The sequence below is a fragment of the Cydia pomonella genome, chromosome 11, assembly GCF_033807575.1.
Source record: "Cydia pomonella isolate Wapato2018A chromosome 11, ilCydPomo1, whole genome shotgun sequence".
Lineage (NCBI taxonomy): Eukaryota > Metazoa > Arthropoda > Insecta > Lepidoptera > Tortricidae > Cydia > Cydia pomonella.
In genome coordinates, this window is record NC_084713.1 from 10064201 (window position 1) to 10089251 (window position 25051).

General features: G+C 38.8%; 1 protein-coding gene across 8 annotated transcripts in view; it reads right to left on the reverse strand.

Moving 5' to 3' along the window:
- Window positions 1–2193: 2193 nt before the first annotated feature.
- Window positions 2194–25051, reverse strand: part of LOC133522802 (monocarboxylate transporter 4) — a 60367-nt gene continuing 37509 nt past the window's right edge. For 2 of the 8 annotated variants that reach the window (XM_061858252.1, XM_061858254.1), the window contains exons 4-15: window positions 15697–15944; window positions 15340–15468; window positions 14143–14331; window positions 13618–13680; window positions 12494–12648; window positions 11917–11986; window positions 11374–11593; window positions 10531–10709; window positions 9741–9884; window positions 8404–8482; window positions 7918–8149; window positions 2194–7082 (exon numbers count right to left, since the gene is read on the reverse strand). In XM_061858252.1, coding sequence (XP_061714236.1) covers window positions 6884–7082; window positions 7918–8149; window positions 8404–8482; window positions 9741–9884; window positions 10531–10709; window positions 11374–11593; window positions 11917–11986; window positions 12494–12648; window positions 13618–13680; window positions 14143–14331; window positions 15340–15468; window positions 15697–15944 — 1907 coding nt within the window. In that variant the 3' untranslated portion in view covers window positions 2194–6883. The remainder of the gene's footprint in view (window positions 7083–7917; window positions 8150–8403; window positions 8483–9740; window positions 9885–10530; window positions 10710–11373; window positions 11594–11916; window positions 11987–12493; window positions 12649–13617; window positions 13681–14142; window positions 14332–15339; window positions 15469–15696; window positions 15945–25051) is intronic. The other 6 variants (XM_061858256.1, XM_061858258.1, XM_061858255.1 and 3 more) reach the window with 5 other exon arrangements.

The window sequence follows — 25051 nt, forward strand, 5'->3', positions numbered from 1 at the left end:
TGTTGGTACACCTGTCAAACACTATAGGCTACTACAAAGTGAGATATGAAGCTTTATAAAACTATATATAAGCGAATGCTACACATTCGATATTCGCCGTGGATGGAAGATATTTATCGACCATGTAGCAAAGTAAATTGTCATTCGTCACTTTGAAATTAATTATTCTAGGCACTTGATGCCCAAAAGGGACGGTAGCTTGGAAGGGGCGGGAAAGGGACGGTGTGGCATTAAAAGGGACGGAAAACCGTCCCTTTTAGGACGATCTGGCAACGCTGGTGCCGAAATTCACTTGTTTTCAACTCGTTAACCGCCACAGACTAAAAAAAACATATAACGACCGTTCTAAAGTCGTATACCAATTTTAAGGGGATGTCCACAAATATTGTTGCCATAGATAAAAAACCGATCGGTGCAATAGTTTCAGAAAAAAACACTCAAACGTTTGGTGGGAAGAATATTCCCTGTGCCTTATAAAGGGTTAAGGCAGTTTACTGAAACACCAACTGAGTTATAATTATTTATATTTATACTATACTATCTATACTGTTTTCATAGTAGTAACTACTGGGAAAAAAAAGTTTAGCAAGGTACGCTCAATGCTGCTGGCATGTACAGGAAAACTACACACAGAACACTGGATGCAGACAGGCCAAACATTAGCCTGTAGCCATGCCTGCCATCAACGGAAAGCTCACTAACGGGCGCTCCTTCAACAAGTGAAGGTCCGTCCGACTGAGTATGGTAACCAGTGTCAGTCATAACAGGTCATGGAGTATTTAAGAAACATCTTTTTATAATAGGTGTCACAGACAGTCCCCTATGCCTATGCATGGAGACAGAAGAAACAGCCTCTCACGTGGTGCTGGATTGTAGCGGAGTGGCTCCATACAGGGCCAGGGACATAAACATCTAAGATCCCAGAGGTCCTACTCAACATCAAAGGATTGATAGGATTCCTCGAGGAGCTGGGCTGGTAGGACTAGCCCCCCATATGTCACGCAAAATAGGCGCCAGACGTCGAGTTGTGGAAAATCGCCGGAATACAATACAATACAATGCCGTGCCCCGGACGCTAGACAATCGCGATGCCTTCAGTGTTAGCTTGCTAGACTGCGAGCCAGGAGCATAATTCGTCAGTCATCGTCTTCTGGCTGATACTTTGTCAGATGATAGTGTAGATGCTGTTTTAAAAATTAAAAAGAAACCGTCAGCCGGTTGTATCGCAGTGGAAAGACCGTCAGCTGTAAAATTAACATTTAAGAAATACGCGCCTTACTATACCACTTTATGTCCGCAAAGTATGCGTAATGTGTAAATTGCGTAATCCGTTTATGGGGCTTCAGGCGTTTCACCTGATGAAATGCTACGTGCAAAGTTTCATGATTTATTATTGCTATCATAAAAAGGTAAAGCGTTTATTTTTTACACGTGCGACCAGCTGACATTCTTACCACCGCAATATAACCGGCTGACGATTTTTTAAATTAACAATAACATCTGAACTATCATCTGACAAAATATCAAACGGGAGGCGATGACAATTTTTTTACATGTTTCGATGGCTACCATTCCTCAACCCACCAACGGAGCGGCAACTGACGTCCACGAGGGTTAATCATACATAGCCGTTAACCACTATACGAGTTTTCACCCGGGAGGCGATTGGTCATGAAAATCTGTTTCTGGCTCGCGGTCTATACTTAAAAAACGCAAGTCAAAATGTTTAATAAAATAATTTGTAATGTTCCCTAGTTTCATTAGACATAGATACCTAAGACTAACCTGTCAAAAAGTTGTCAGATCTCATATAGAGCCGAGCTTCAAACTCTACAAGCCCTAACACAAACTCTACACCTTAGTCAACGTAACTGACTTGGCCGTTTTTGTTACTACAAGAATTATTGTGTGTATATGTAACAGAAAAGTAATGAACAGTGAATACATTTGCTCGCGAGCGAATTTGCTCGGGTGCAAAAAAAGTCCATCGTAACAAATCTGGGGTGGTAAGCGGGAGACATGGGCAACAATTGGCCGGTAATCTCCGGGCGGGGTGTGCTTTTTTTTGACAGCTTGGTAGACGACAGGTTAAGAGAGATAGATAAGTTTACTAACGCCACAAACAGTGGAGCGGAAACCACAAAGCGTAACTACGTTTTTGTGGGAAGGTATTTTTTTACAATAACACAACAATTCAGTCATCATTATATTTAATGAGTCTGTTATATACAAAAGTTTCGGTGGATATAGTCAACAAATAGCGTGTTTTGTACATTTGTTGAAGCGGTTGCTTGCTATAACTCGGTTCGCTTACTTTGGACATGAAGCTGTTTACACATGATAACTAACATGCTCCTGTGGCACTGGTGACTTTGTCAAGTAGAACTCTTATTTGTAGTTCAGTTAGAAGTTCTAAATAGTAAAAAAAATATATATTTAAAATTTTAAGGTCAAGGCGGGAACGGTGGCTCTGTCGCCCAAATATCGCTATACACTGTAGCACCCTTATGTTTTACCATTACTCGTCCATTTGAATTTGTTCTATTTCTGAATGTTTCTGTTGTAATAGCAGGGAAGCAAATATCCACATGTTGGAATTAGGTTGAGTGAGCCACTGTCCCCGGTTATTTTTTCCAAGTTACTGTTCCCTCCTTGACCCTATAGATGTGTAGGTACAGTCAAGGTATTAAATATCGAAACGGACAAAGTGCCAAAAATATATATACACCACCTTATTTCCTGTACATTAAAGTGGTGCATACATATTTTTGGCACTTTGTCCGTGTCGATATATAATACCTTGACTGTACCTTTTTTTAATCTTTAATTTAAACTACAGCACGGATAGGTCCCGCAATATATGTCTGAGACTGTCTGAATATGAATCAACTGGGAATACAGCCAGTACCACATGTAGAACAATGTTTAGTTACGCTCTTTATCATTGAGCGATTTTGATTGACATTTTAGATTTCGATTGTACGAAAATAGCTATCGCTGTAAGTGTAAAGCAAGCTTTATAAAACACATTTATTAAAATAAAATAAAAATATTTCATACAGCGTAGCATTATAAAATCATAAAGCTAAGTTAAGCCCGTCACAGTCGGAGCGGTAATATATATTAATATACCGTGCGATACTCACAGATACCGACAGATATCTTATAGTATAGCTAAGCACCACACACGCAAACGATAGGTACCAAAATATATATTGCTGTCTGTCTAGCCAACTAAATTGTGAGATAGACGAAATATACTAAAATATATCGCAAGGTATCTTAAGATGCCTTTGCTATAAGATATCGTAAGATACCAAATATATATTATAGCTTCGTGTGTGGAATCTGTCAAATGGTACGTAAAAAAGTATATCGTAAGATGCCTTGCTATAAGATATTTTTTGGTATATTATCGCTCCATCGGTGACGGGCTTTAGAGTATGTACTTAATGTTGGATGAGACAGTCTACCTTATAAAAACGAACCAAGCATTATTTACGAGCAAAAACTAAGCCAAATAAAATATTTGACGGATAGTTTTGCAGCGTAGTGTCTTTGTGGGGTTCATGTTTCGGTACGCCGACTTTGAAATGTTTGTTTCAACTTCTATGCAATTGCTTAGCCGATTAATGCGTAAACAGCGTTTCTTAGTTAAAAACAATACTTATTAACCAATACTGAATTAAATACATAACATAACATTTTTGCAAAGTAAAATTGAACTAGACATTAAAATACATAGGCATAAATTGAGTCTTAACTAATTAAAAACCAATGATCCTCGGACATTTGATGTGTTTCGGACTTCATTACATTGGCATTATTTATCTAAGCCCGGTATGGTTCACATAACACTTTATTTTTTTCAATCTTAAAAACATAATAACACTTTTGGTTTTTTACATAAAGCTATAACAACAGTAACATTACTAACTTTCAGAATAATCCTTAATAAGATTTTTTATACAATTTGTAACATTATCCCACTTTAATAAACCTTATAAATGAAAACCTAATTTTAATATTACATGTTTCATAATAGGCATATCATTATCAATAAAACATTATAAGTGTTACAAAACAAATAATCGGTATTCGTATTATATTTATCACATAATACCATTTCCTACCTGCTTAAACCCTTACGCGCTCCTATACGTACAACTTACAGCTAAATTATGCAGTTTATTGACAGAAAAATATCTATACACAAAAATATATTAATATATAGGTACTCCGCGTCCGCTACATGAGTGGCAAGTCCCAGTCCCGGGAGTCGGAAATTGACTGCGTTGCGTTACTCACTGTCTCCTACGTTACTACCCGCTTATTTACATAAACTTGTTCGTCGCCATGGCACGTGGAACGATGCAGGTCTACACTCTACTTCAAAATGAGGATATCAATAGGATGACATAGATTTCACGGCGGTTCACAATTCATTTTATACCTACCTTACGCCGTCGAGACAAAAATCTCAACGAAAATGACCCCGAATGCTACCAGCGAGACGTAAACAGTATCGAAACTTCACAAGAAATATAAGGAAAAAGCCAAGCTCGAAAATTCAACACATTGCTATAGCAAGTTTCAAAATGTATCTTACAGTAAACACACAATACAAATATACCGAACTATTCACGTATCATTAAACGACTTATAGAGTCTTCTTAGTTCTATCGTACAGCAGTTCATTTGCCATCGTTACTGTAAGGTTGACATTTTCAACCTTATGTCAATGACAATAAGAGGATAGTTGCAGCTACGTTTAAAGGATAGAAAAATAGAGGATAGCGAGGAAGTGTTCTAGATTGTATACGTAGTCAGTGCCATGATTGTTTTAAAGATCCTACCTAGTTGTGTATATACAGTAGCGCATTATTTAATGGTACTATTTACAAAAGGACATGCATTTCAAAATACTGGATTCTTTTTGTGTATTCCACTATTAACAGGAAAATATAATTCTAACACGGAATCCTATAAAATTAGGCATATCTAGCGATTATAAATGAATCATTTATTGTCTCTTTTTAAATGTCAACTGTAACAGGAAGTTCAATAGATATGGATTATTGAAAAGGGAAAGATCAAAGTTCTAATATTTTTTTGCTTTTTATATTGTTTTGAATCTAAGTACTTAAAGCCTATAAGTACAAATATTATTGCTAATGACATTTTAGACTTCGTATCGACCACCTTCGCACTTTCCGAATATTTCCAATTATATTTTCCTCGTACAGGTTGTTGTCAACCCCTTGTTTCCTCTTAAGCATTTCCCTCTGAGTATTGAGTGGTAGTTCCCATCGGTGTCGCCGCTAGCACCACAACGTACGTTACATATGGCACGTCAGAATTAAGTTCCCTAGACAAAAGTGCAACGAATCTGTGTAAAATTATTGCTTGCAGTCAATTCCACTATCGTACCATTCTTATGAAATACTTGAATAACATCTTTAACATACGGCATTATTTATATTATTTAGAATCTCTTAATGTGCCGTCTCATGTCATACGGAATCCGTGGGGTTAGTTGAGACTAAAAGAATTATTAGAACAAATGTTTTATACGGTAGAAGGCATTTTTTCCGCTTATAATTCTTTTAGTTACAAGTAGCTCCACGCTTTCAAAATGAGCTTGCAAGACGGTATTTATCGATATGGGTGTATTTGTCGCTAAAACACTATGGTAAAAAAGAAATACGACTACTTGCTGTAAAAATATCGGTCATAATAGTCAGTGATCTTTGCTAGCATCTTCGGGCTATGAGATCGTATTTTTGTTATTAATATAAATACCGAAGATGCATAGCAAAGAATTATTTTAAAATTAAACAAACTGAACTACGGTTTTTGTCTGATTCATATATCAATACAATGTGTACATATTTAATCAAACTTAAATTTGTTTAATGACACAGCGATGTATTTGCACATATATAAAACCCATATGTATGCAGATCAGATGAATGAACCTTTAGGAAAAGTAATACGATTTTACTGTAAAGCAAAGTCGAACGAAATATAACGATTTAGACATTATTTAAATTTGAATGAGTCAATTGTTGAACGTAATATATTTTCAACTTCGGTCACATAAAGGTTGAACGTACTTTTTGCTTAATGCAAATGCCAATAGCGCTTTAAATTTATAACTATACTTATTTGTTACCTATGCGTATAATGAAAGGTAAGGTTTTATAAAACTGTCGTTTAAAAATACTTCCTATGGCAAAGTCACTAAGGTCCTTATCAAAATATTTGTACAAGTTTCATAACAGCCTTTTTATGGAGCTTCGAAACTATGCCATATTGAGCATTCCGCTTCAGCAGTTTTATCGCTCTTTCTAAATGTGCCAAGTTTTCTCCCGTGAAGTTGATCGTGAGGTTTTTACAATCAGGCAAAGTATAACGAGGCAACTTATTGGCCACACACTCCTACTAATGTTTGTACAACGCACTCGTGAAGTCAAACATCGGTATGACCATTTTTATGAGCGAAGCGCAACTTTTGGAGCGTCAAAGAAAACTAAGTTTAGTATTCACGCTCGCGGGCTGCGCATAATCTCGCGAGTCTATAGCGACGGGTAAATACTAAACTTATCACATTTGTCTTTAAAAAATATCCAGCGTTTTCAAGTATCGCCTCGTACACCGATGTGCCGTCGGAGAGTTTACAAAATTACAAAATTTCCACATGGAATTCCGGGCTCCTCTAAAATGAAAATTTCCATTAAAAAAATTATTTCGATTATTTCTCGTAAAGTTTTTGGAAACTTTCCGCTTTTCACACATCGGAGTTACACATTGCGTCAAATGACACGGTCAGCTCACCCGGCCCCGTGGAACTTTCTAGGCAATCCGACGTGACATCGGGTCCTCACAGCACGCTCTCGCGCTGGCTGAGCTCGGCGGCGGGCGCGGGCCCGGTGGGCGAGGCGGCGGTGCGCGTGATGGCGGGCGCGGCGCGCGCCATGCCCATGGTGATGGGCGTGTCGTCGGGGTCCTCGTCCGCCTCCTCCAGGTCCTCGTCGATGGGAGTCAGCACGTCCGCCGGCTGCTGCACTTCGTCAGGTTTCCTGCAAATTTTGGTAAACCAGGCCTCGTTTTGTGGTCGTCAAATAATAATCCCAACTTCTAAGGTGTCAATATTGGGGTCCCGGGCGCATTGGTGTGACTTGGAAAGATCTACCTATGCGGAAGCGTTTCATATTTTAATAACATTTTCAAGTTCCTGTGGCATTTTCTTAGAAAATACTTATTTTAGTAAATATCTGCGATTTCCCTAATAAATTCGCTTTCTAAATTACCCCCGCACCTTATATTTTAAGACAAGCCAAGAAATATGTCAAACGAACATGTAGCAAAATTACTCGTTTCTTATGCACAGAGAAATTCTACATATTTCATTTTCTACTTTAAATCATTGACAATAAAGTAGAAAAATTTACAAATGATTTTTACCCAAACAAATTACTATTATAAATAGTGACGACCAAAGAAGTCACATATATCAAGACACATCCTTATTTCTATAGCAACAAAAATGTGTAAATAATTTCTGGATATCATCATGACCTTAAAAACACGACGAGTGACGAAATTATAATAATTATTTACGATACAAGTGCAGAAAATAGGAAATTCGCAACGAGCGGTGATAAATTAAAACACGACCGAAGAAAGTGTTTTAAATCGACACGAGTTGCGAATTACGTATTCGCACGTGTATCGTACAACGTTTTATAGTACATATGGCTCTTTAAAGTTTCGACATACGCACGGAAAGCGCTCATTGCCGCACGCGTGCGGGAAAATAACACCATATGTACTGTAAAATAAATTAAACTCCACTTTAGAAAGTAACGGAGTGATTTCATCCGAGACAATGTAGTGTACCGAGTAATGAATTACCTTCTAAACAAAGGAGCAGCGAAGGAGGTGAGCGTGGCGGCGAGGAAGAAGGCGGCGGCCATGTAGAAGGAGGCGTCGTAGTTGCGCGTGGCGTCGTACACCGCGCCCGCCAGCGGCGAGCCCACGATGGCGGCCGCGCCGCGGAACAGGATCAGCAGCCCGAACGCGTTCGTCAGCTTGTCCAGCCCCAGCAGGTCCACCAGGATGATGGACGTCAGCGAGATGTAGCCCGCTGCCACATCAAACATCTACTCTCACTATGTATCCCAAAAATAACGTCGACAAAGTGATAATGTAACATGGATAACACGTAAGTACTTTATTTATATATTTGCTTGTAAGTATATTTTTTTCGTACAGTAAACAAGTGACCCGGACATTTGAGACATCTCTCAAATAGCTCGCTAAGCAGCCCCTCAGATGAGTAAAACCGATGCAAAGGGCTGTAGCGAAAAGAATAGTGTCTATAAACGATTCACTACTTACAAATAGCAATTCCAAAGAATATGGCCACCGCGACATAAGAACCGTAAGATGCGCAGAATGGCGTCGCGGCAACAGATATCTGAAAATAGTAAAAACCTTTTTAGATTGTTTCATGACTAAAGTTTTGTTTGTATTTGTGTTTGCAGTGCCAAAGTCAACCTAGTATCCTTTACACAAACTCGAATTTATGGCAAATTTTGTTTTCTAGTAATTGATCAATTTGGTTCCAGTCATATTTTTCATAGTTTTGTATGTTTTCTTACTTTACTTGCATGTAGTACACAACTAAACCGGTAATTTATAATTGCGTAATATACATTTTTATGTAATAGTTTTCTTAATAACGTAGGAAACTTTAGGCCTATTTTTAGTTCATTTACTTTAGATATATTTGTAAAAGGCTGTTTGTTTTATAAATAAATTGAAAAAAAAAATCAGTAAGTCCATCCAGGGGAAGCCGGCGACCCAGCCGCAAGCGATACGACCGAATGTGTTCGGGATGCCGATATGATCTTATCAACCTCCACACAAAGTCGTATTTAACGTAGCAATGACAAGCCATACATTGTTTAGCAATAGAGAGTGCATCCAGGGGAAGTCGGCAACCCAGCCACAAACGATATGACCGATTGCGTTCGTGATGCCGATATGAACGTATTAAATGTTCACATAAAGTCGTATTTGCCGTGGTAATAACAAGGCAGACATTGTTGAGCAATAGTGAGTCCATCCAGGGCGAGTCAGCGACCCAGCCGCAAGTGATACGACCGATGGTGTTCGTGATGCCGATATGAATGTATTAACGTTCACATAAAGTCGTATTTACCGTGATAACAACAAAGCAAACATTTTTGAGCAATAGTGAGTCCATCCAGAGAAAGCCGGAGACCCAGCCGCAAGCAATATGACCGATTGTGTTCGTGATGCCGATATGAAATTATTATTGCGTTGGGACTCGCCCCTAGTCAAGCGGTACGTGCAGCTACACTCACCTGTTGCTGTGCTGCCGCGAAACTTATAAATATTATGTAATGTTTTGTTTTGTTTGTTTTGTCCAATTGTTTGTTTTGTCTAATAAACTGTAATACTAACTCTAGATACATGTCATTGTTACCTAACCCTATGGACGTCAAGTTCGAAATAAATATTTCAATTCAATTCAAATTCAATTCAATTAACGTTTACATAAAGTCGTATTTCCCGTGGCAATACACAAGGCAGACATTGTTGAGCAATAGTGACACCATCCAGGAGAAGTCAGAGACCCAACGTCCGATTGTGTTCGTGATGCCGATATGAACCTAATTACTCGTACTTTTAGATAAAGTCGTATTTACCGTGGCAATGACGAGACAGACATTGTTGAGCAATAGTGAGTCCATCCAGGGGAAGTCGGCGACCCAACCGCAAGCGATACGACCGATTGTGTTCGTGATGCCGATGATGGATAGGAGAAAGGAAGCTTGCGATGATTCTACACCCTGAAATATACAAATATACACTTATGGTCACAGGAAATTGAAAGTTTGTGTGACATAAACGAGGAAGTTTTAAAGAGACGCATTCGCGCGTCCAAGTGGTTACGAACCTGCCTATTGATATTTTATATGGCATTCTAGTTGGAGCAAAACAACGGACATAAAAATTAAAGAATTTAAAAAAGCCACCAAAGAGTCATAAAATACAAATAAAGTGATTTCAAATCGCTTTAATGATTATTTATGTCAATACGTTAAGGATTACAGCATCCAGAAGAAGTGCATGAATCAAACTCAACGTAGGAATGTTGTGTTCACTGGCAGCATTTTACTGGCCTCTGTTATTTTCCTTTGGTTATTAATTTGCTTTTGGTTAAAATGAGATACTAGTTTAAGAAAACTCGTTTTTAATGCAAGCATGGGATTATTTAACTTAACTATGTATAAAATTATACAGGAAGGTCATGTAGAGGCCGGCCATGCAGAAGATGTTGAACACGCCGATGAATATGAAGGCGGTCTTCACATTGGACCCGGAACCGGTCGCCATTCCAGTGTGTGACATCGCAATATTACTTATGTCCGCAGTGTGATAAGTGCGAAAGTAGTACATCATGAACCGAGGGACCCAAGGGTTGGTATTACGTACATTAAGCATGGCGGCGTCAACGATGTACACGAAGGGCACGTAGAGGCCGGCCATGCCGAAGATGTTGGACACGCCGATGAGCATGAAGGCGGGGTCGCGCAGCAGGCTCATGTCCAGCATGGACCCGAGGGCGGACTTGAACGATTGGGGCAGCGATAGGCACGGGCATAGGTCGTATTCTGGAATATACAATTTAAAAATTCATACAAAATTTAATTAATTTATTTAGTTAATTTTGTCTCTTTCTAACAAACAGAAATGCCAAAATGGGACAGGGACAAAAACACCATAAGCAACACTGGTAGCGTACGGTCTCCAAACTGAAAGTCGTCGTGAATCAACCTGTGGCTGGTGACAATGTCTTTCTCCAAAGTCGATGTGCACGATATATCATTTGACATTTTTTACCAGTTGCTTTTCGATGAAGGAAAACATCGCGAGGGAATCTGTATATCTGTTAGAAAGAAATAAGGCATGTGTTAAGTTCCCAGTCATGAATCTAATTACTGTTTATTTATTTTACTTCAGACTCGATAGTTACATCACAGATGGGAGTATGTTCTATTGGGTAGGAATATTAGATAATGTAATCCGGTTTTCTTTCTTATCGATTCGAATAATCATCGTCCCCATCATAATGGGCTTTTAGTGGTCCAATCTTGGAAGTAGGCCTCTTCCCCCTTTCTCCTTCTTTCAGTTTCGTGTCGTCGGATGTCGTCCACCCAGCGCTGCGGTGGTCTACCGCACCCTCGGGTGTCCGTTCTGGGCCTCCATTCAAGGACTCAAAAGTTTAGTAGCAACAGTTATTCAAATTGGATTATAGCGCTAAAAAAGTAAACTCACGTTCTTGAGCTTCCGCGTCCCCAGCCTGCCTGCTCTGCGGCAGGCTGAGCACGGAGTTCCGGTAGGCCTGCAGGCTCTTCTGGCTCTGGTACTGCGGCAGGTTGAGCACGGAGCCGGAGTAGAAGATGTCCTTCCTGGACATGGGCCGCACCATGCGCGCCGGCTCGCGCGGGCCCGCCACCGACAGCTTGGAGTTGTACATCACGCTCTCGCTGTCGCCCTGGAACGGTCTTTGTTACATTCGGATCGAAAAGCGCCTAGGGAACTAACTGGAAGAGAGTCAAAGAATGATCATTGGAGTCTTTTTAGGATTATGTGTTACCTTAGTTTTTAAAAACTTGTTATACTTGAATTAGTCTCGTAAAAATACTTGAGTTCTTAGTTCCTATCGACGACATAAAATCAGTTTTACAAATAATTACATTCAAACTTCTAAATCCAATAACTACTTCAAGAAATAAATATTAACTAAAGCAAAATACTCCTGTACACGCTGAATTATCCTATTTTATACACAGAATAATGGGAATAGTTTGCACTTACATCGATTCTGTATTGACTATTCATGGAAGTTTTGGACGTGGCTTTAATAGCAGCTAAGGACGGTTTGAATCTGAAACAAAAACCAAATTAGTTAACTGTTTTCTTCAAATTACGAACAATCACATAAGCAACAACTATACAACATGCGATTTTCTACTTGCAGAAACACCAGTGAGGTGCGGAATATAATACGCTGAACAAAGCCGACGGCACGTTCAAGTATACCTAGTTGCTACCATAAGAAAAGTAATTTTTACACGATCCCATGCCACCAATATCCTTTACCCACCATCTGTATAAAAGTCGTCCGTACAGCATGTAGCCGTTCCGAGGCTACCACATTGCCGCCATATAATTAAGCATTTTATACAAACATGATCCAATGACATCACACAACGCAAATTTTCCATGGTCATCGCCTGTATAAACATCCTGCCCGCGTCTCTCCATTGAATATATTCGACAGTACGTTACAGGATACCTGGTTGCTGTCAAAAGTGTCGAATCATAGTAATTACAACAAGATCCCAAGCCACCACCGTCCTGGGCCACCACCTGTATAAGTCGTGTACGCTACCTATCGCCTGACCTGTCGCCGGTGCTCTGCTTGCGCTGGCGGTCGAAGAAGGGCACGGAGCCGTTCTTGGGCAGGCCGGGCGCCTGCGCGCTGAAGGCCGGCGACGACACGTTGCGGGACATCTGGTTGCCGCCGTTGGTGACGCCGTTTTCGCCCTACAAAGTAAAAAGTGTGTTACAATCTGAAAAACGTAAAACTTTACGAAGTTTAGAAAATTGAAATAGGTACCACGACACGTTCGATAACAGTGTTCGTCACTGTTTTTGGGTCTGAAAACCGTTTCGGATATCTTTAGAACCTTATAATATTGCGCGCCTTATAATTTTAGCGTGTTTTATCAGGAATAGAAAATTTATATTAAAACTGTGAATAACCCGTATACAGTTTTAACAGTAGCTAGGCTGTTTTGATTATTGCCAAAGATGTTGTAAAAAATATTTTTTCCCCTCGGTCATGACTATTATAATGGAAGAAAGTTGAACAAGGAAAACCGATTAATAACTTGTCAGTTCATTTTATCTGTTACAGTATTTCTAGTTCCAACAATTCACACGGATAGTATGGTCTTTATCATTACGCGGTACGTGCATAAAATACAAAAACTATGTATGGGAATGTATTATTTGTACACAATATCTGAACCATGAAGTATGAATTGTGTAGCATTTCTATAAATGTTTCGTCATTCACTAATTAAACTCACGCCAAAAGATATAAAGAAAGTTGTGTTATTTATAAATTTATGTTAGTTGACAAAAATGTATTTTAACTTGTCTTAACATGTCACTTTCTATATGTAACAGAGAAAGGGACCATTTTAACTAACATCAAGCATGTAAGATATTCATTAAAAGAAAGTAAGAAGATACACAACAAAATCGAGCTATGAACATTTAGAGTCGAGCCAAGCTGACTCTGCACTGACTTTGCTGTGTAGTACTGGAAATGTCAATATGAACGTCATATTACTATAGAAATATGACGATTTTGACGATTAATGACACTACCACACAATGTTACGTCAGTCGATGGAGAGTTGGCTTATAGGGACTCTAGATATGTAATGAAGAGTTTTGAAGCATGCTGCCAATTTTGTTTGACGAATGCCGTTCACACGTTTATACCTCACGTGCCCTCGCCCTTCGGACACTGCCATGGCGAAAGCCAAATACGACTGATTTGGATACCTAATAAATAACATAATAACTAAAAGGTTGTTATCATCAAAAATGATTTCATTTCCTAATCATGGGACGAAAAAATTGCACATGTGCTACATTTTTAGGCAAGTTAAGGATAATCTCAAAATAGTTCTAGGTAATTAACATACAATTGTTTTCACCAAAAGGTGCACTTTTTTATTGCTCTTGAGTATACTAGTTATCAATGTACCTTTACTATGATAGGTAATTTAATTTTATACATATTGCAGCGATTTATACCAGTGATTACAGAATATTTACTGAATCTGCAGCATTTTTTGTGCAACAACATTTCAGCGACGAGTTGCCAGACAATAATCGGAATATAAAAAAGCTACGTGTGTCGTTGAATCATCGCAGTTTTTTTACTATAGGCTCAAATAAAATTCAAAAACTGTCAGGATTCTGAGCCTACGCTTTTTACAAACAATCTCATCGTAAAATTACCTTCTTCTTATCTCCGTTATCATCGACAACCCTCGCCTCCGTAATGGTGGGCAGCGTGGGCACGGTGGGCACGCCGGGCATGTTGGGCACCGTGGGCACGCGCGCCAGCGCCTCCAGGTTGAGCGACGAGTGCACGCCGGGGTCCACGTTGAGCGGGGCCTGCAAACATTGCCCTGACTTGTCCGTGGCCTGCTGACATACAACCTCTTAACATGTGCACGTTGGTGGAGTATCAGAGTTAGCTCAATAGCTGTGGCACAGATGTGTTGCCCGATGGAATGGAAACCGATGACTGTAAATGGAACAAATGATCCAGTTCGAACTTTAAAACGGATATCTGTACTATTTATGTTGATCGACGTGCATGTATGAGGTGTAAACATAATGGGGATGCCTGGACGGTTGAGTGAAGACCAACCTAGATGAAAATCCCGTATGGAATATTTACTAGACCGGTCATGCTTATAATACCGGTAATGATCTGAATACATACATTAAACCAATACAGCAATATCCCGATGAAAAGGTAACATAGCTGACAAACAATATTATACTTAGATGACCCATAACACTTATTGTTGACAGTAGTATGAAGTATGTTAACATGTGTGGGTAGTAGGTACGATAATGAGTCACAAATTCGTATCACAGTTTGGATATGGAATTTCAATTGCCTAACGCGCTAAATGTAAATACAATACATATTACCTCTAAAAAAAGTCCATCGAGCTGATACGATCATATAGGAAAATCCTTATTATACACTCTTTATTAATTTGGTGGGTTCATTGACATTTCGTGGTGTTTATAATGACGTAGTTATATACTAATTAGGGTTGACCATTCAATTTGTATCTGTACAAAAAATTGCATCAACTGTTGTTGTCAAAACTCCGTACTATGAGTAACGGAGTTGCCGGTGAGGAACTTGCTTTTGTTCCTTGAGCTCAACACAATAACCCCTCATTGAAAAAAAAAAACTGTAGTCGTTTTCAACAACGACCGCGTTTCTACGACCCTATCATAGACATAATTATATTCTCTTAGTAACAGTACGAGTAGTGTTAGGTAACATAATTATGATCATGACTCCAGTAAATTATTCGAATGTATGTATAAGCTGTGACGGTCTGACGCCACTTGACCCTTACCATGCTGCCCAAAGCGACTGGTTAGTGACTTGGAGGTCGACATTACCTTCAGCCTCTTCTCCATAGTACCGTCGGGCAGTTGCACCACGAAGTATGAGCCGCCGATCGAGCCGCGCTCCATTTGGAGTCGCTTCTCTTCCGCCATGCGTTGTAGGAGGGGCTTCTCTCCAGATGACTGAAATGTGAGAAATGGACTTTAAATTATATAGGTTTAAAAGTGATTTATAAGTAGTTATAAGCGTTAACGACAAAACCGAGCTCTACCCGGTATTCAATGTCGATTACAAGAGCCTGGCCACACACGTGCCCTCATGGGCGCTCCAAACGTTTGAGTATTGAGGATTATTACAGCCAGTGAGCCAGTAATGTTCAGCAGCAGATTAACGTTCTTGTCACAACTCACCTTAGGATAGACGAGCGGCCGCATAAGCGCACCAAAGACTGCGCAGTTCAGTATTAGTCCAGCCAGCAGCAGATTTGCGTTCTGCCACGAGCCGAACTCGTTGAGCAAAATGGCGGCAAGCGGCGCGAAACTGAATGTGCCGACGCCGGAGCCGCACACGGCGATGCCGGTGGCGAGGGAACGCCGTGCCTCGAAGTAGTAGCCCACGGCCACTACTGACGGGAGGTAGATCATTCCGAAGCCTATGCCTGAAAAGGAATTAATGGGAACTTTTATAAACTGCAGATAAATACGAGGGGGTATTATTTTTTAGTGATAATTTATAAAGAATACGTTTAAAAACACTAAGCTTTTTAGATTAAACGGGCGAGACATTTCAAGAGAAAAAGTTGGCTTGTATTATTTATGTATCCAAGCTTTACTTAGCCATTTTGCTATGCAAATGTAAACGAGGGAATAAGGCAATACCTGAGGTCTACGTGTAATAGGTAGGTATTGCACAGTTACAGTTGTAAAAGTAGCCTAGTAAAATATCAGGAACTAGAGATGAAAACGTGGTTGCCGACAATCATCGCCCGAAATTTGGCACGACGCCCAATAAGAGGACTTTGGCCAATTTACCACCATTCAACATTACGCGAAGAGCAGCTCATTAGCCCGCTTTGATGTTAACAAGTAATCATCCCCATGATTTAGATATCAAGAGTGTCGAAATTTACTTCAAAGTAGGTATCATAATATCATTAATTTTGACAATTATATCATATAATGACGCCATTCAATATACATTAAAGTGGTAATATCATCCTGATTTGACATGACATGAGTCCAATCAAAACAGTCTCTAAATTTGCGGGTATGGTAAAGCGGTACCTGCCTACATATATAGGCACCACTAATTACCTCATCCAGTCACTTCTACAAATAGCTTCGTTATTAGTGTTATTTAATGCAAATTCTTGCACACAGTCGACACAGTCTACAGTCGACTATTAATTAGAATTTTATTCTGGGCTACAGTGACAATAACACGAGATTACTGGTTTTTGGCTTCATCTTTCATGATTAGGACAAGTTATAGCAAAGTGCAATTGTAATCATAGGTACCTACAACTGGTAGCATTATATGTAGGTAAGTGTATCGGTGGATATTTGTTACTCTTTCACCCATAACGGCTGAACAAATCGGTATGAAATTTTGCAAACCCATAAGATATGCATAAATTGCATAATACAGGCTATTTTTGTCTTTAATAGCTAGAAAAAGCGGCGGTGGCCGAGTGGATATGACGTCCGACTTTCAATCCGGAGATCGCGGGTTCAAATCCTGGCTCGTACCAATGAGTTTTTCGGAACTTACATACGAAATATCATTTGATATTTACCACTAGCTTTTCGGTGAAGGAAAACATCGTGAGGAAACCTGCATACATCTGCGAAGAAATTCAAAGGTGTCTGTGAAGTCCTCAACCCGCATTGGGCTAGCGCGGGGACTATAGCCCGAGCCCTCTCGCGCATGACAGGCCTGTGCCCAGCAGTGGGACGTATATAGGCTAAATTATTATAATAGCTAGAGAGGTAGAAGATTGTACTCGTACTAGTATGTGAGAGAGATAGATAAATTCTACGTGGACGAAGACACAGACATGTACCTACTAGCCCATTATATTAAGATATCGGCGGCCGCTACAGTAGGTACATGTATCAAAATACCTTGCCATGAGAGATCAATGAAAGAAAACAAGCTTGTGGTTACATTTAAAGAATATATTTAAATACCGCAAATTACCTCACCCAGTCACTACTCCAAATACTTTCGTTATGATGTTATAATTACATTGAATTTACCTTATGTTTGTATAGAAATATGGAATAGTGGAATATGATAGCGGGTGAGTCAGACTGTCGGCCCACAAATCGGTATTGAAACCGGACAAAGGAGCAGATGGACTGTTGCGAACCGGGGTCGACGGTCCGTGCGTCATACTGAGCGAACTATATATTACACAAATTAATCACAAATTAGTATATACATAATTGCATAATAGGTGTTAATATTTACGATTGAGATGCAGTTAAAATGATTTATAGCTTTCGATAAAAAGTACAAAAGACGTGCACGAGCTAAAGGCCTTTTGTTCTTTGTTTCCTGAGCCGATCGAGTTAAGGACTTGAGTGGATGAGAAGGAAATGCCTTGTGAGAAAGATAAAATAAAATAAATGAGATAAAAGGCAGTCAATCAAACGGTTGTTTTGTAAACTGTTAGCAGATTTTTATCAACCGTCAGCAAATTCGTAGGTATTTCAATAAATGACTAGGAAATGTGTACCATATTTTTATAACTCGATTATAGTCTAATTTCCGTTGACATTAGTGAATTTAAAGGTCACGAACTCATGGCACGGCGTGACTAATTGCATAAAATTTCGGCTAAATTTAATAGCATTAATTTACAAACACAGCGAGCACAATATAGTAGACCTTTTTGAGACAAATTCGGAATAACATTAACATGTCACCCAACTTTGAACTGAACCCCTTTGTTCTCAATCGTAAAGAAAATGCAAAGTTCAGACGAGGGATTTTTACACTGAAACCATATAAACTTTAAATCGCCAAAATGCAGTTTTAAAGTGCTCTGTTACATGATTCGCAGTTAAATGCATATTGACATGTCGATAACATGATAGCGGAGTGATCTGCAACCGTCCAACGCATTTAATACTTTAAAATAATGAAAATGTGTAATGAGTTCCACAGCTACAAAGCGATAAAATAAAAATACTTCAATGTTTCGTACTAAATCGGTCCGGTTTAGATAGATCATACAATCACATAAAAACAAATATTTTTCTCTCAAAAGCTAAAAATATTAAAGCCTAGCCAAATCTTTAACAAAAGTAGTGGTGAATTGTATTGATCAAAACTTCCTCCGAAGTAATTCTGACCAAAATAGTGGACGTATTATAGTGTTTAACTAATATCCTTAACTTTCGACATAAACAAACCTTTGTGCCGAGGATTGACAAGTTGATAATACAGCTACCTACTTGCTTATGACAAATTCATTTAATACTTGAATGTGACAATCAATGCGATTTGCAATGCGATAAAACAAAAATAGTCCAATGCTTCGAGCTCATAACCGTGGCGAAACGTTTACATATGGAACCGACATTGAAATTCGATGATCTCACGTTTGGCTGCCAACTGGGATTCGACGACTGACGCTAAACAGTGCTAATGAATCTAGTTTTCGAGTTTACAAGGGATTCTGTTTGACGTTCGCGCTGCCTTGATGTACCTCTAACCGCTAACGAATCCGTCTCGTGAGAGTTGCAAAAACGTTGTATCAATATTACGAGTATATCGCCACAGGAAGATGTTCAGTGTCAGACTGTGAAGGCATGAATTCACGACAAAGACGAAATGTTCGTGATACGCATGCCTGAATCCCAATAGCGTCTTGATTGCACGACGCGAAGAATTAGGTCAATTTGTCGCACATGACATCGGGAACGCTGTGTTTGCAACTCTCACGAGACGGATTCGTTAGCGGTTAGAGGTACATCAAGGCAGCGCGAGCGTCAAACAGAATCCCTTGTAAACTCGAAAACTAGATTCATGCACTGACACGAGACTAAAACAAAACCGTCATGTTTTCCATTTTCTATATTTTTAGCGCCAAATATCTCAAATCATTTTAAGGAAAAACGGTCAACTGCAGAAATAGAAAATTTAAATTTTATATGTACCACCAGCTTTAACATTAATGATGTCACATATCAAAGGCCCATTGTATCTACAACATCAGGATAGCACTATTTAACGTTCTAAGGATATTTATATCGTTTCACCTATTCAGTTTCTTAAAGTCCTCCATTCAAAGTTAAATATGCATCGCAAGTTTGTAAGTGTTGTTGACAAACTTGGCTTGCTGATCATTTTTCCTTGCATACTTAATGTGATTTGAGGATAATATCTACAAGAACACCATGACCTTGTTTTGCTGTAGCATCAAGAGATAATTCACAGTATCACAGTACCTACAGGAGGCCGCTTCAAACTTACAAGTCTAACGCTCAGCACACAAAGTATGAACAATTTTTTCACGGTGCTCATCAAAGTCCGTCATTCAAAGTAAAATATGCATCACAAGTTTGCATGTGTTGTTGGCAAAATTGGCGTATCTTTCCCGTCGATGCGTGATGAAGATAATTATACAAATAGGTACACGAGTGCACCATGACCCAGTGGCGCCGCGTCGTCTGTGAGTGCTGGCTAGGTGCCAACATCCCGGCAGCGCGACCTTGAAATAGGCTTAACGCGGTAAATTTGCACTAGCGAAGCTGCTACCTCGACACGCTGTTAAAGCAAAATGTTAGTAATGATGTGTGTGTGGTGTTAAAGAACAGACACTAAAGGGCTGAATGACGTATTATGTAGCATTAGGATTTGGTTTCCACAAAATGGTTTGGGATACACTACAAAATATGAAACATCCCTATTAATCCCTACTAATAATTTGAAAGTAACTTTGTCTGTTACCTCTCGCACTTTAACCGGTGAACCAATTCAGATGAAATTTAAATCAATACAGGGTATGGAAACAAAAAAGGACATAGGGTAGTTTTTATCAATCATCATCATTATTCTACGCCTTCAGCTGCGTAGCAGAATATTTAATAAAAAAATTAATAGTTACTTTTAGTTAACATGATACGATTGTTGGATTAACAGATATCTGCGAAAGTTTTTAGGCATGTCGTCGGTAAGAGGTGCTGCGAAAAAAAACAGTCACACATTATACATTGTATTATGTTATGACTGACTGTTTAGAATGATTATCAGTTTGTAACGATTAGTGGGTCAGGCTTTAAATTACTCCGGGAAAACCAGCGGCATTAATACTGCACGGCAATCTTTTTGCAGTGTCGCATTCAAGGAAACGAACGCCCTCAAGCCACGTTTACCGACGATTTTAAAACGTCCTAAGGTATTCTATTCGCTTGCAGACTGCAAGCGATTCTAATGCTCATAATAACCAGTATAAATGCGCTCTTCTTTTGCGAACGTAGAAAACCAGAGACAAGAGTTAACAATTACGCTGTTTCGATTTGCCTGCGTTCGGTAAGCAGTAGGAATAGTCAGTCAGGACACAACGCTAATGTTTGAACGCCGGGGTCGCTGGCAACTGTTCAATTTCACACACGCTTTTGTTGCCGTTTTAGCGAAAATTCGAGAACAAAGAGGTAGGGAAACTAATTCCATTTCAAATCGCACGTCACCTTCGCCAACGTGAATGTTATACGAACAATATAAATCCTACGATCATCAAACCGTCAGGAAAATATGTTTCTACCTATATGAAAACAATAGGTACCTAGAATAACACGTGCCTATTAATACTTGTTAATGTGAAAACTGATGCCATTACTTACATTTTCACGCTAAGCAGGTAGGTGCATGTGCTTCGAGGAATCGTTATGTAAACGTGAATAAGAGTTTAGAAGATCTTAATGTCAATTTTGAAGGACCAAAAGAGCTCAGATCACCGATAACATTAAGAGGCTGAGAGCGATTTGCGAGCGAGTTCAAAGCGATACTGAGATGGGAGTGAAATTGTTGCGCGCTCGCGTCGCTTTTAACTGGCTCGCAAATCGCTAGTGTGATAGCGCCCAAAATTCGACAAAATATCTATTTTCCGATTCTGAAAGTAGTAATATCTAGCAAGGTCACGCCCATAACATAAGGCAGTGTCGGCGGCGGCGGCGCGAAAATTTTGCAGGCAGCGGTGGCGCGCCGGCGCTTCATATCTATGTAGATCGCAATGTTAGCGCCGAGGAGATCGTCACCAAAAAGAGCACGGCTCTGTTAAGTCCCACATCCCACCAGGGACTGTAAGAAGACCTGCGACGGTTGAACACGTATCGTTAGATACACCACGTTGGGGTATTAGTCACGATTTCCGGTAACACTGTATTTCTAGTGACTCAAACAAAAGGTTCTTGTAGATCGTCAGTGAAAAAAAAACACTTCTGTAGCTCAAATTTTAAACTCTAATAATGACACATTTCATTAATTTAATTTAATTTCAATTCATTTTTCAATAGACAACAATGGTCCATAATGGTTAGTAACATTTAAGATACACACACATACATAACATACATTAGAACGTCTGAAAATTATCCAAATCCTTTAATCAATTTTTCAGACGAAACCATCGTTCATCGTGACGCACGAAAGGCTAGTCCGATGGATTACTTACACTGTGGATGTTAAATTATTTAAAGTACTATAAGTACTGAAGCTATAAATAGCTGCAGTTAATTGCTACTGCGGGTTCCAATTGCAATGAAGTTATACAAATGAGCGTCGCCTGGGATGGGAATTGCGACAGTTGGCTGTGGCTATATTTATTTATTATTTTATGTTATTCAACTTACCACGTTTTAATGTATTGTGTGGGTCATATCTTGGACATAACATTTTACCCAGTTCCCGATAAATAATTGGGCTTAATTTTGACAGAATAATCCGAAGGTAGCCATCTAGCCATAGGGACTCTGTGATAAACCAACTGATCCTAAATGACTTCGGACGGGTGTCGGCGGTTCTAGTTCTAACCTCGATGAGTAGTGTATTTTTTTAATACTACGTCGGTGGTAAACAAACAGTAGTCTCCGTAGCCTATGGACGCCTGCAACTCCAGAGGTGTTACATGCGCGTTGCCGACCTTAACACTCCGTAGCTCCGCACCCTCGTTGAGCTCTGGCAACCTTACCAAATATGAATATTATAAGTAACTGAAATAAAATATAAGTACTGATGTTTTGGAGAATAAAAATCTTGATTTTTGTGTTCTCTTATACCGCGATTCAGGCGATATTAAGTAAAAACCTGAATAAGTACGAGTATATAGAATCTCGAAAGGACAACAACTTTGTTTATTTAGGTAGATATTTTTTTTACAGGAAGTCATACCGCCAGTTCCTATATTAGATAAATATTTATTCATAAGTTTTCGATCCACACTGCTCCAAATACATAGATTATAAATACGATTCGTACGAATAAGAGATAGGAGAGCGATACTAAGAAATAACAACTAATATTTCATTTCATTTCAAGAGGTTAAAATAATATCGTCGTTCCTTTGCAAAGGAACTGCAATCGGATTAGTGACGTTATCCAACTTCATTAACACACTAACTGGAAAATACACATAGATTCTGTATGTAATAGATTAAGATCTATACTGTGTAAAATTATTAGTTTAAAAAATATAGTTAATAATAAAATATTACGAATGTTATACCATGCGCTGGCGGATGCTATAATTGGATACGGTTTAATAGCTTATGGACGCACCTTCAAAACTTATTTGGACAAAATATTAAACTTACAGCTACGGCTATTAAAAAATATAATTGATAAAAAAACTAAAGCAAACTGTAGAAACGATTACACGGTCTTATTTAAGAAACTGAACATGCTGCCAGTGCATGATAAAGTTAAGTACTTAATAGCAGCTGAGCAATTTAATAATCCCAAATTTAAAACTCCGCGAGTATATACCCGAGCGCCAAGAGGGTTAAAACGTCGTAAATACGTCGAACCAACCGCTAGCAACTACTATGGTAAAAAGACGCGTAGCTATATCACACCGCGAATATTTAATGAGTTATCAGTAGAAGACGAATGTGCTAGTAAAAACATCTTTAAATCAAAAATTAAGAAGTTGCTAATAGGTACAACGCATGTCTGAATAAATAAATAGGATAGGTAAATATACTACAACTACTTATACTGTGTTAATATGATATAAATATGTATTAACCTTAGTATTATAAGTTAATCATATAATTTAGATTAAGGTACTAACGTTGAAAATGAGTGCCACATTTCGCCGTTAAACGCAAGTTTGGCGAACCTAACACAAGTTTAAAATGTACCATACTATTTGTGATAATAAATAAAATAAAATAAAAAAAAAAATTTCTTTAGGTAATTTTTGTACAAGAGGAATCGGTCTACAGTCCTCACGTTATTCGAAGATACAGGTTTCCTTGCGATGTTTTCCTTAACCAAAAATCAACATGTAAATTATTTACCTATCAAATATATTATTTCATATATATTATACGTCCCGAGAAACTCGTTAGTTTTAGTTACAATACGGGGTTTGGATCTCAATTATAAAAACTAAACTCCTCAGATACCACTGCCTAATGCGAGGCATGGCATGTGCTTCCATGGTCTCACAAAACGAGGATGCCGAAGACGAAGTGGAGGAGAAAAAGTAGGAAAGCGGATCTTGTGGGCTCCAGAGCAGTAGTTCAGGATGCAACCGAGATGAGGGAGAGGGGCCTAACCTAATTCAAAATCCGGTCCTAAATGAATGAAGTACAATTACGGGATAAAGTTACATAAAGCGGAAGCAAGTTACAATTGTAATTAAGTACCTAATTACCGTCGTCTTCGCCTGATGGGAATAGCAACAGTTGTAGTGCTGTTAATCGATTTGTTGGAATTTCCCTTGGGGTTCATTTTCACCTACTTATAAATAATTGGTAAAAGGTACCAGAGTTCCTGTTTAACGAAGCAAATTAATAGCAATTTGGAAACGGCGGGGAAATAGTTTTATTTATTTCAAGAGTAGGACATTGGAAAATTAATCGAACCAAATTATGCCAAATTATAGTTGTAACATTTTCCTAAGTTTTAACAACTTTGATAACAATAGAAAATAAAAATATTTCTGCCACTACCTACATTATTTACCATACGAGTACCATACCATAACGTTATTTAATTACATTTATATTAATTAAGATTAAGAACTATATATTACGATTCATCCTACTGATCTGATGATGCAGGAATTGCGTCATAGGAATTCTGTAAAATTATATCGCAACCCATTGCGTTTGGACTGGAATAGGTGAATAGTTAGTTGATGTATAAAAAAGATGCTGCGCTTACGTTTTTAAAACTTTGTGATTGATTCTTTCAAATTGAAGTTGGTGCTTAGCTCAATTTGCTCGACTTTGTGTTCCATGCCAAATATAGCCTGGGTTGAAAAAACAGTGATTCGATATTCCAAAATGCTGTCTGTATCTAATTCTTAACAGACAACTGACTCGTAGAGAATACCACTCATATTTTAAGCCTGCATTGTTGTAATTAAGTCAAATAAGACATCTACAGAACAGATCTGCTAGAAGTGTCTTAGCGAAGGACGTCACGCGGCACTACGCTATGGCATGTCATAATTATGCCAAGGCCACTCGCGGACATACATTTACATACACGCTCCTTACCTACGGGCTAGGAGTTGTAGCACTATAA